General features: G+C 38.6%; 1 protein-coding gene across 11 annotated transcripts in view; it reads right to left on the minus strand.

The window, feature by feature from the left end:
* Positions 1–13445, minus strand: part of LOC110051526 (atrial natriuretic peptide receptor 1-like) — a 74114-nt gene that overhangs the window by 20445 nt on the left and 40224 nt on the right. For 10 of the 11 annotated variants that reach the window (XM_089288670.1, XM_089288671.1, XM_089288672.1 and 7 more), the window contains one exon: positions 5666–6366. In XM_089288670.1, coding sequence (XP_089144796.1) covers positions 5666–6043 — 378 coding nt within the window. In that variant the 5' untranslated portion in view covers positions 6044–6366. Of the gene's footprint in view, positions 1–5665; positions 6367–12195; positions 12563–13445 lie in introns of those variants that run through there. The other variant, XM_020757552.2, reaches the window with a different exon arrangement.

A 13445-nucleotide genomic window follows, 5' to 3' on the forward strand; every position in this document is an offset into this window, starting at 1 on the left:
GGAAGAAGAACTTTGCCGATTCAACCACAAAAATACATCGGTAAATATGTGACCTCTCACGCGAAAACGTTCCTTACGGTATCCGTTCGAACGGCTGAACGCGAACGTGAACGTGAACGTGAATGTGAACTAGCCTCCGAACAGGCTCCAGGCGAAAGCGGAAAAAAAATCCGACGAGCGAAACGAGCCGTTAAGCGCGGAAAAAAGAATTCCGGGGATTGCGCTTCCCCTCGTCACTATTACGAAAAAATTGTCTAAGTCTAGTTCTAGAACAGTTTAGAACCTGAAGTCATTCAGCCGTGACCAATTTGTATAAGGACATTCCAGAACATTCTAATCCTTATGTCATTACTCAGATTAGAAACTGTGTCAAACTACTTAATTTAGTTCCAAATAGAAGTTTCTAGAACTTTAAGCCTCATTTATATTAGAGCGAGAGGTTCTGCTGTAAGAGAGATTGATTCAAATTTGAAGAAGCTTAGTGCTGTAAATTCGTGAAGTTATCTTACGGAAATAAATTAGTTTGTTGCTGTTAGCGGCGATCCTGAGTTCTGTCTGGAAACAACCCTGCTCTACAACGATACTCGTAACAGTCACCATTCCGCTTTCGGCTCTCCTCGCTCGCCTTAGACCACAGTTGGTTAGCTCGCACTAAACCTATTAACCCAGCCGAGAGCCTGTTCGCAGGCTAAAAACGCGGATAATTTGAATAAGATAGTCAATTTACTTGTTCCAAGATATCTTAAGACCACTTGGTTCTACATGAGTTGATAACCACTGAATATAATGAGTAATGACTCTAGAAACGATTTTAAGGTAAATGTGAGGGATTCATGAGACCTGGGCTGTGTAGGTATATGCTGGGAATTAATGAGATGGTTGGCTGTGTAGGTATGTGGGGGATTGATGAGATGTAACCTGTGTAGGTATATGTGAGGGATTAATGAGCTGTAGGCTATGTAGGTATATGTGGGGGATTAATGAGATGTAGGCTTGTAGGTATATGTGGGAGATTTAATGAGATGTGGGCTGTGTAGGTATATGTGGGGGATTAATGAGATGTAAGCTGTGTAGGTATATGTGGGGGATTTAATGAGATGTGGGCTGTGTAGGTAAATGTGGGGGATTTAGTGAGATGTAAGCTGTGTAGGTATATGTGGGGGATTAATGAGATGTAAGCTGTGTACGTATATGTGGGGGATTAATGAGCTGTAGGCTGTGTAGGTGTATGTGGGAGATTTCATGAGATGTGGGCTGTGTAGGTATATGTAGGAGATTAATGAGCTGTAGGCTATGTAGGTAAATGTGGCCGGGGGATAAATGAGATGTAAGCTGTGTAGGTATATGTGGGGGATTACTGAGTTGTAGGCTATGTAGGTATGTGTGGGATTAATGAGATGTAAGCTGTGTAGGTATATATGGGGGATTAATGACATGTGTGCCGTGTAGGTATATGTGGGGGATTTAATGAGATGTAAGCTGTGTAGGTATATGTGGGGGATTAATGAGATGTAGGCTGTGTAGGTATATGTGGGGGATTAATGAGATATAAGCCGTGTAGGTATATGTGGTGGATTAATGAGTTGTAGGCTATGTAGGTATATGTGTGGGATTAATGAGATGTAAGCTGTGTAGGTATATGTGGGGGATTTAATGAGATGTAAGCTGTGTAGGTATATGTGGGGGATTAATGAGATGTAAGCTGTGTAGGTATATGTGGGGGATTAATGAGTTGTAGGCTATGTAGGTATGTGTGGGATTAACGAGATGTAGGCTGTGTAGGTATATGTGGGGGTTTAATGAGATGTAAGCTGTGTAGGTATATGTGGGGGATTAATGAGATGTAAGCTGTGTAGGTATATGTAGGGGATTTAATGAGATGTAAGCTGTGTAGGTATATGTGGGGGATTAATGAGATGTAAGCTGTGTAGGTATATGTGGGGGATTAATGAGTTGTAGGTTATGTAGGTATGTGTGGGATTAACGAGATGTAGGCTGTGTAGGTATATGTGGGGGTTTAATGAGATGTAAGCTGTGTAGGTATATGTGGGGGATTGATGAGATGTAAGCTGTGTAGGTATATGTAGGGGATTAATGAGTTGTAGGCTATGTAGGTATGTGTGGGATTAATGAGATGTAAGCTGTGTAGGTATATGTGGGGGATTAATGAGATGTAAGCTGTGTAGGTATATGTGGGGGATTAATGAGATATGGGCTGTGTAGGTATATTAGGGGGATTTAATGAGATGTAAGCTGTGTAGGTATATGTGGAAGATTATTGAGATGTGGGCTGTGTAGTTATATGTAGGGGATTAATAAAATGTAGGCTGCGTAGATATCTTTAGAGGGGGTTAATGAGATGTAGGCTGTGTAGGTATATGTGGAGGATTAATGAAATGTAGGCTGTGTACATGTAGGTATATGTAGGGGATTGATGAAATGTACGCTGAGTAGGTATATGTAGGGGATTAATGAGGAGTGAGCTGTGTAGGTATATGTGGGGGATTAATGAGCTGTAGGTTGTGTAGGTATATGTAGGGGATTACTGAAATGCAGGCTGTGAGGGGATATTGAGGTATTGTTTTAAGAGAGATTAAGCGAGATGTGTATATTGCGGTGGAGTTAATTGGCCGCCCAACCATCCGGGTAGTGTCGCACTTATATGCACGCTTATGTTCTGTAACGGCTATGTAATTTATGCTGTACATACAGTTATATAATATACGCGTTCTTGAGTTACAGTAGCCGGATTAAGCCTTGATTTATGGCGTTCGTTTAAAGTTCTCTCTGCCATCTAATGCTACACGCCGCAGCGAAAGGTAGTTCAAATTGCTCGACAACGTCTACCGTCTACGAATGCCTACGAGCGAAAACAACTTCCGGTGCCTTGCCGCCTAAAGCGTCACAATTTTCAATGTTATTCCACCAGATATCACTGCCTCCCCAACATATAGATTTGAGGTCAATTAAGAAGCGAGATCCCCGAGAACGGGAAGCTATGGAAAGAGAAATACTGTAATAATTACTTGGTTTGGAGCGGGAAAGCCCCGAGTACCAATTCGTCATGTTTAAGGACGTTATTGATGACGATGGCCTTTAAGTGTTCAAAGCGCTACACTGAAGAAGATACAAACGATTGCCTTGTAGTAATAGGGAAGATGAAAAGGTATTGCATCGGCGAAGTAACGTGAACGAGATTGTTTCAGCAGGAGCGCAAAACTTCCTACCGAAACGCTCGACAACTTAATCGCTGAATCCTTGGCAGAGAGCTGCAATTTATGTGACTTTTTACGGTTTTTACACGATACTCATCTGCGTTCGACTGGCCTTGGGATAAAACATGAGCATGCAAAGCACAAAGCAGCCACTTAGGATGACAGACCCCACGTTAAACAAGTGTATCGACCTTCCAGCATCCGAAATGCAAATATAGGGATCTTAACAATGACGACAGCGACTCCGAGGACAACGCCTTGTAAAATTAAATTTGTCCAGGGTGCCTATAGCTCTAAAACCTCGCTCAGGCTAAATATGTAATGACAGCGTTCAATTCTAAATGGAAACACGAAAAATTAGCAGTTCGACTCATCGTTCGCGTTCGCGGTCATTTTGCGTTGTTGTTTTGCAGAGGACGGCTATGAAATGTGCAAAGGTTTACTGAACACACTTGTACAGCGTTTGTTTTGCTCATTAAACCTTTCGTTTGGTGGTGCTCGTCGTGGTTTGCTCCAGACTCCGTCTAACGTTGTTGTTGTTGTTGTTATTCTTCTTCTTCTCCCAACCTGTGATTATCGCCATTTCTGGTAAGAAACGTCTTTCATGAAATAATTAGTAAAAGTGGTGTTCTACGATTTACTCGGCAGTCAGTGCCCCACAACAGTTTCTTCAGCACCGCTGTCGAATGCCTGTGTCGTATAGTCAATAGACGTTTTTCAGAGAATTCATACCGTGACGCAGTATTAACTTTTTCACCTGCACTGGAGTTGTTTTCATTACGTTCAATTTGACATGATCGATTGATAAAAAGGTCAAAACGATATCTGGAACATCTGACCAGTATCTGACCGCTATCAACTTAATTTGCATGTTTAAAACCCTCACTTCGTCTAATGTCCTTCACGATAACCGTTGCGCTTTGCACTGATTGCATAATTACGAATGAATCAGTACGAAGTGATTAGAGAATATTTTCTGTTCTCTAATCTGGCCATAAATGATAAGAAAAACAGCGAGAAAAAAATAATAAATACAATATGCATTTCACAGCTTTAATCCCAAATGCCAGGAGATCCGACTTTTCTTTTTAAAATTACCATAAAAAACCTTTTTCAACACAACCCTTGGCTTTTAGTTACATGCTTGCTTATTCAAACACTGACTTAAGTGAACCATCAGAATTTTCTCACCAAGCCGATTAAAATCCAACTTCGGAAATTTACCACTGTTTTAATTGCTGATGTTATGATCAGTTCTCTAATTCTCTCGTTATAACACAATCGACCTTGAATGATTTTGAAATTGTCCTTGTTGTGTATGTAAATTAATGCCACACAGTGAGCGACGCTTGACATAATAATATAAAAGATCACAATACAAAGACGACAGGTAATTTCTCAGAAGAGAGTCTGCTGATAAGTAAAAAGCATTTATTTGCTTCTTCGAATTAAACGAAGTAAAAGCGATTAAAAGCCTTGGATCATTTGCCTGCCGCCTGACGGAGGCAAATTTGCCTGACAAAATCTATATGTATTGAAAAAAGAAATCGCTCATTTAAATCAATTCGAAAGAAACCGCAGTGAACGACGAACTAGTATATAAAAACCACTCGAGGAGGTTAACTAGCAAAAAATAGATTTAACCTTGTTAATTTTCCTATTGCAAATGACAGCGTTTTAGCAAAGGGTGGTACAGCGTGCCCGAAAAAGCTATCATAATTGTTAATTCTAAAAATCCAGATGTTCAGCTTTATTTATGGTAAACTTTAAAATGCCCTATTTGCACACTTAAGAAAGGTTTATTGTAATACAATGAAGTAGAACGTAACCAAAACTAAAGCGGCATAATGAACTGTGAATATTAACAACATGTCGAAAAAAAACCTGCCTGGAAACTCAGAACTTTAAAAAAAATACTCAAGAATAAACAAGACCGAAGTTCATCTGTAGCATCAATCTATTGTCAATAAGACAGCGGATACTGTATTGATGTGGCACCAAGTTCTCAGAACTCACGATTAGAGAAATGTATGGATCCAGCAAAAAGAGTCAATATTCTGACCTCAGGACAGAACATGTTGAATTTTTTGCGATGTTTATTGTTAATATAAACATAGAACGTGAAAATTTAATTCAAAGAAAAATCCGAAAAAAATGACACGAAACGAAAGAATGCCATTTTTTTCGAATTTTGCACTTTAACGAACCGCTACATACCGTTAATTTGTGAGATGAACTTAAAACAAACATGACAACACTGAAAATCTCATTACGAAAATTTAGCAGCATGTATAACAAAGAAAATAGAACTTTGGGCCTTCGTGCTTGCTGTTCAAAACGTGGTTTAAACTCCATTAAAGATGTCTTCATTTCCCTAACTCCAGCAGTTAAGACAAGTACGCATTCGAATGAATTATCACACACAACTGATTAATAAGTGGGCTACTTACATACGATATCATGGTCTTGTTAAACGACGCTGCCATCCTAGCGGACGTGTTACAACTACATCCCGGGCCGATAAATGCCGTAACGCCTTCATTCAGTTGCCAAACGATCGATTGTAGTGTCTGAAACTCTTCGCAGCGGGTATCGTTCCACATGAATGTAACATTTTGACCAGGTAGCAGGTCCGGCCTTCGGTTTATGTCATCTACGGCGATACTCATGGCCGAGGCATAGAACTCACCGCGATGATACGAGTTACCAAGTGAAGCAGTCTCCTTAAACGGTATTAGGAGACCAAGCTTGACTTCTCCGGTGGTAGGCGAAGGGACGTAAACAAGAAGAACCAAACCGAGGAGCAATCCGAAAGGCGTAACAGCCATATTTCCAAGAAACTGTTACCTTAATCACAAACAACCATAGCTCGCGGCAGCGGAACTCGTCGGATTTAAAGTCACGGAACAAAACTCTCCGTCTGCTGGATTTAGGCTTAAAATGAAATTAATTTCCTTGAACCTTCCGGGTGTTATTTTCTTCAAAATGGCAATTCTGCGTTATCGACGACAAACCGCCAATGCGTTTGGCTGCTAAAGTTCAAACGTAAAGGTAGTCAAGGTGATTGTTTCTTTATCTTTACTTCTAAAAATCTAACCCTTCCGAAGCTTTAAACTGTCCAAATTCGCTCTAGTATTCCTCAGAAGTTTACCTGCAAAAAGGGAAACAAATCAGAGTAATTAGCGACATAAAAAAATGAATTAAAAAATACGGCTCATAGAAAACATAATTTGAAAATTATACCGCGAGCACATATGTTAATTATTTTGAAAGCACTTGCCGTCGCACGTCGCACTCTTTCTTTAGCAGTTTATAACATGAATTATTATGCGAGGCGATAATTCCGAGATCATTGCAATGAAGAAACCACTATTGGATATATTGTGATGGTTACTGTTTTGATTTTTGTTTATAGGTAATTACTTTTGAGCTTAAATAAGACTTGTAAAGAATATTGATAAAGATAAAACATATCAAACGATTGGTCGTATATTTTATTATTATACGACAAGCAGATGGCTGGCATATGATGTCGATCAAAGCAAGCAAACTTCGATCCATTTTAAGAGGAAAAGTCCACAAAAGGGCGACTCTGTTTCCGTATGTTATTTAATGCAAAGAATAACATAAGAGCCATTAGTTTTGACGCTTGTTATTGCTGGATTTGTCGAGATATTTAGCCGATGTATTTTTGATTTTTTAATACGTGATGTTTTGCTGCGTGTATTCGAAATTTCTTTTCAAAAAGGTGGGCCTGCTGCGAAATAAAAACAACAAAGCAGGATGTCTTGTTTACTCTCCTGATGATCCTGTTGAAATCAACGCTCAAACATGGATTTGCTAAGAAAAACAAAGTTTGAAACGTTTAAAATAGACAACCATTTATGAGAAAGAAACAATAATTTCATGGCGAGAAATTTTATGGCCTGTTCCTTTCAATATGTGTCAGGATGTCCACACGACCAATACTTCTTGTCGGTAGATCAAAGTCTAGCCTCAGGCCCCACCGTGTGACGATATACACTTGATTACCAGTCCCGAGGGATACAGTTAGTTTTGATTTCCCGAGAATAGACCAATTTCGATATATTAAAATTCAGCCTAACACAATAGACCTCAGAACGAGGCTCTGGGGAATAAACCCCACAAACTCTGCAGAGGTCTATTGTTTTAGGCTGAATTTTAATATATCGAAATTGGTCTATTTCGATGTTTCCGAGCGACATTTAGACCCCGTCCACACGTGTCCGGATATTTTTGAATCCGCAACTTTTTCTTTCCGGATTCAAAAGTTCCCCGTCCACACGTAACGTATTCAAATCGAGTTCGCCTGTCCACACGCATTCGATGGTTTCCGGATCCACTCTAGAGAAACTAGGCCTACACTTTGTGCCGCCATATTGGTTTATTTTTCGGTAAGAGACTGGACACGATTTTGCTACGTCATCGGATTCGAAAATATCCGGATTCACCGTCCACACGTTATCGAATTTGTTGCGGATTTATTTTTTCCACTCTGGAGAGCGGATTCAAAAATACCAGGACTCGCTGCCGAATTCGCCGGATGCGTGTGGACGGGGCCTGAACCTAAAGCGTCTTGGTGGGCGACGATTAAACAGTTCAAATGTCGACGCCTTTCAGTTCTAACCAGAAATTCCTTGACTTGGCATTTTCTTTTCATTTATTTTAATGTTTATTAACTTAAAAAAAAAAATTCTAGACAGCGGACCCTAAACACAGACTGCTGTAAAATGCGAAACGTCGCTGTGAAAGAAATTTTCAAAGAATAAAGCCATGTCGAGTTGCATTTTTAAGGCAGGCGCTGCAAATGAAAATCAGAATAAAAACTCACTATCCAAGTTTTGTTCTTTGTTATCAAGCTGGAGTTTAGCTGAATCTAACGGGCACCTCTATTGGTTGTTTTATAGTCACGTGGCATTGGCTAAATCTAACTTTTCTTCCCCAGCGGGCAACAATTAAGCAATAGTTGCCCGCTCTCCCACTAACCATATGTTACTTTGACTTTTCCTTGTCTTATAACTTTACACCAAACTTCAGCTATTTAAAAAAAAACACACGGCTTAATCATTGGTCTCTTGGGAAAGAGTTAGTTTTGCTTTCCCTCGACTCTCGATTCTCGGTAAAACAAAACTAAATGTTTCCCTCGCGAAAGTGTATAATATAGTACATGTTATTTATTTTGGGATACCACATGTGCGTGATTATTATAAAGCGTATTTTACATAGCCCTTCTTCAGGTTAGTTTACTTTTATAACTTTACACATTTTCAGACGTACTTGATCTTGGACGTATCTAGGGGGAATCGTTTTTGCCTTAAATTACTGTACACTAACTCCGACTTTGTAATCCAGCTACATATTCTCGATGCAGGAATTATTTTGGCTGACTGTCTCCCACTTCTACGTTTATAATTAGCAAACCACTAGGGCACTGACGTACGGGCCAGATGGGTCTAAAATTAGCCCATTTTAACATGGTTAATCAGCTTTACTTGAATTCCTGAGAACACTTCTTCAAGGTTTTTTATTTTATTTATTTATTTATTAAATAGAAAATTAAGGTAATTTTTTTTTTACCCCGACTCCTACCTTTAAAAACGTTCTTTGCAATTTAAAAATCTAGAGCAACAGTTTCTCTTATAATAGAGAACTGCCTTTTGGCCTTCTGCTAACTGATTTGTCGGTCTGTCTGTCGACGCTCAGGCGCGTCTAGCCGAGATTAGCCGCCTTCAAATCTATTGATTCGTATTAGGTAAGTAAGTAAAACCTTTACTTTTTCAGGGCATCTCTGTTAGTTCTATAAATAAAACTGCTATCAATAGAGGCCCTGCTAAAAATAAAATAAGAAAATTTATAAACCTTATAATATGCCAAAAATTAGTTAAAAATTAGTATAAAAGGTTAAAAATGTAAAACTAAAGATTTAAAGCTAAAATTTCGTATATATAAATAGAATTATAGAATAGAATATTGTTTAACCCATTGATATAGCATATTTGTTACATATATTAGCACCTTTTTTATTTCCTAGATTAGTTTAACGGACGTTCGGAGTGATGGGGAACCTTTGAAAATTGTTCTGTATGAGATATAAATATTAAAACTTCTGAACGAATATAGGATAAAGGAAAAAGAGGAAGAGGAGCCTTTTCTTTGTTCGCTTATGTTGGAAAATTTCTTGATCGATGGTTACATTTGTGGACAAAAAAAGGTCTTCTGGATCAAGGAACAATCAACAAATGAATTCGCTCACGTTTTCTAGTGTACGAACACTAGTGGTCAATTCCCTCATAGAAAAAGGCGAAGTAAAAGCATTTAGAGCAAGAAGTCAATAAGAATATGAAATGGCCTAAATCTTGAAGAGGAAAAAAAAAACACACACACACACACTTCATGGCTCTATACGTGGGAAGTTCTTTCTGACTGGTTAGCTGTGCAGCTTTTCTTTTAATGAGTAGATTTAGCGAGTTTTAATGAGTACATTCAGTTTCGAAACCAGCGGAGATATTGGGTGGATTAATAATTCAGTTTGAAACCGTTTAAAACTGCTCATATGTAAATATGTTAGTTTATTGAAAGGGACGCCAAAGAAAACACAAACTGTGAAAAAAAAAAAAAGATGAATAAACAAATAGATAACCACATCATGAACGCGATGCGAAATCCTGAATGGGCTGAGCAAGTCAAAGTTGGTGTATGACTAGAAAGCAGCACTGACATTAAAAGCTCTCAAACAATCAAGATTTTTCAACCATGTGCAACTTTATTAGCGGTAGAAAAGAGACAGCGGGAGCTCGATTGACTGACCCGGCGTGAGATCAAGCACGGATTCAAAAACCTCATTAAAAACAAAAAGGTCAGAACATCATTTGCATAGACACGTAGGAAACTTCAACTTTTATTTTGAAAGAGGACAGCTACGAACTGACAAGGCAAGTTTGTTTCTTGACAAATGAATGCAGTGTTAAAGTGACGTTTAGACTATATTTTTTCCCCGCTATTCAAGACGACCTGCAGAGCCAGTACCAGCACTACTGAACAACCAAAAATATATATATTTCCTTGTTTATTTCAGATTTGCACTAATTGATCATGATTTCTTAGTTGCATATGTGAGCGCAGTGGCAACTGATTGATTTGTGCTCGATTAGAGAGTCACGCCAACCATGACTGCATTTTGAATCGCATCACGACGAAAATATAATAAAGGTGACATCCGTTATATTATTTCAATTCTTTCAGTGATTTCGTTCACACCATGCGGCTCTCGCTCTTAACGTTTCGTTTGTTTGAGGCTGGAGTGAAATCTGTATGAAGAAACATTTGTCGCAATAGCTAATTATAGCTGTCGGAAATTTTAAAAAAAAACATAACATGCTATTTTACTGCTTTGAGTGATTGATTGTTTCTATCTTATGCCTCAAGCAATGGTCGAGAACTAATTTATCTTGATAAGGTGCGGCTAGCAGTTTCGCATACTCACGAAACAAGTTTTAAAACCGAACGACATGTTTTAAAAAAGCTTTCTCCTTCTGCAAAAACAGAGAAAAGCAAAAAACCTTGGTCAAGTATTTAATGCATTTGTAGTTAGAATGTTTGTAGAGCAAACGCTATAGCTATTTTATATCAAAATACTCTCTGTGAAGTGGACGCGCAAATACAAAATGCATGCAATCCTAATCCAATTAACTATAGTGATTATTTGGAGTGAATTGTCGTCTCCTGAACATAGTCTGAGGCTTGTGTCGACAGAATTTAAGTTAACCATCAAATAGTGAAGAGGGGGATATTCAAACGACATAACTAATGTAACTTACATCACGAAAACTTATAATAATGAGTACTGAATTTTTACCCCTCAAAGATGAACGTCTAGAAAGAAGTGAGGTTAAAACTTGCAGTGACTTGGGGTTTTATACTAGCCTTTGACTAACCGCAAAATGTAAGTACATTTAAATTCTGTTACATAATCCAAAAAATACCGGAAGTAGTATTCGTGCAACAGCCAATGAATATTTGTGTAAATGAAAAAGCACAAAAGGAAAATAATAGGGCACTTAACTTGGCCTGCGTGGAATGAATCTTACATACCACTTGAGATAACTGAATTAAGACGGGTTCTCATATCATACAGGACTGGATATTTTCGCGTGACGCTCATCGGAGGACTCAAAGAAAAGAAACTTCTACCCTATCTTGAGCGATCGTGGTCACATATTGAAAAGACATCGCTCGCTGTTACTCAAAGTTAATTACTGCTGTTGTGTAACAAAACCGTCAAACGCAACCAATAAAATGCTAACAAGTCGCGTTAGCAATTAATGACAAAAAATAAGATGTACAGCTAGCTACAATCACACTCGTACTACATCATTTTCAACAGGAAAGACGAAATGGAAACAAACAAACATTACTGAAACCAAGCTATTGTTTTAAGTGTCGAAGCGTGTCAATTAGAGCACATCGAGCACAATACGGTTGCACAAGATATTCAAAATAATGTTCAGATGCGTGATACAAACAGCCGCCGGTCTGCGGTCGCGAACGTTTGACCAGTTAATTACAATTTAGTTAAAGGTACAATAAACGTAAAGGTAAACTTGAAGGACTTAAGCTACATTGACAATACGAATTATGCAAGACTGAAGGGAAGCCCTCACAGAAACTGAAGCGTCGCTATGATTCTAAGGTTTCAGTTGACTATGCTACGAAAACGCATGGATTTTGAAGCAGTTTATAATAGGTTTTGCAGAGACGATTACTTTGTTAGTTCAGCGACGATTATATTGCGCAAAACAAGTTGGCCTGCTTAAAATGAAAAGCTAGTTAAATATGGCAAGAGCGCGCGTAAACAATGCGCAAAGAAAATCGAGTGTAATGGCATTCCGGGTCCATGACGCTTTAAAAAGTATATCGAATCTCATTTAAGAGATTTCACAGCAAGAAATAAGTAGAATACCTGCAAAAGGGCTGCGTTGTTACTTCATCTTTGAGTTTCCAGATTTTTGATGAAGGCCGTGGTCAGTTATTTGCCCTGATCTGTGCGGCAAGGAATCATGTTTGATCAATATTGACCGCTGCGATGTGCCCTAGGAAAGTGGTGCTAAGTCAACCGAAAGAAATGTCATCAGGAACATGAAAACTTATCATGAATTGGCCCTTGAAATCTGACGTCACAGAAATCTAAACTATTCATCATGCAAAGCTGTTCTTCTCGCATATTAGTGACAACAGTAATCTTTATTCGATTCTACAGTATCGACACAGTGGTTTGTTTTGGAGATAAATTCCTTTGATATCTACTCGGCTGAGCTAACTTCTCCCCAGCTGCGAACTCAAATGTCGCCATGATTGAATGCGCCCACACGGCTTTTTTAAAACTTTCAAGCAAAGTTCAAGCAAAGTCGGATATTTTTACTGACGAAAGTGTTACCTAATGAGTTTTGGAAGGAATTAAATGAAATTGATCGTGGAAAAAAAATGCCTTCAAACTTGCGGTGGCCATCTTGGGAGCCTCCTGAAAATGGCACATGATCAGCATGCAGCTGGGGCAATGGCGCTTGCATGCAAAGAAACATGCAAGTCTTTGCGCACACTCTTTCATCTTTAGATGTATGAAGATTTTAATGAAAGTGGAAAAATTACGTTCAGATTACTGCATTTTTTCACGTATAAATGCTTATGCATGGAAAAAAATCAGTGACGTTATTAATTAATTCCCTATTGACTCAACTTAACTCTATACCCCGCCGCTTACAGACTTCAGCAGTTCAAGAGAAGGCGTAGACGCTTACTGCACGCACGCTGTCATCTCAGAAGTACTCAGACTACAAACACCATGAACTTAAAGTTACTTTAAAGCTGCCTTATTGATTTAACTGAACACTAAACCACTAAAACTACTAGTGCAAAACGCTTTCAAACTTAATCAACGGGCGCTTATGATTAGAAAGAGACTTTAAGTAATCGAACTATTACAGCAGTTTCCTTTATTGTCACATATTTAAGATCGCGGAATGAGATTACGATATTTTCAAACAACTCTGATGCGAACAAACTTTTTCAAACCGCTTACACACGAAAGAAATTAAATACCTGGAGGGCCCAAGATGATAATCAAAATTCTGATGCGAACAAACTGTTCAGACATCGCAAGAACGCTAGAGTAACGTTTTCAAACGTTTCACACATAAAATAAAGGAAATACCA

Source organism: Orbicella faveolata, unplaced genomic scaffold (genome assembly GCF_042242905.1).
Source record: "Orbicella faveolata isolate gen_17 unplaced genomic scaffold, um_ofav_v1 contig_2, whole genome shotgun sequence".
In the NCBI taxonomy this organism is placed as follows: Eukaryota; Metazoa; Cnidaria; class Anthozoa; order Scleractinia; family Merulinidae; genus Orbicella; species Orbicella faveolata.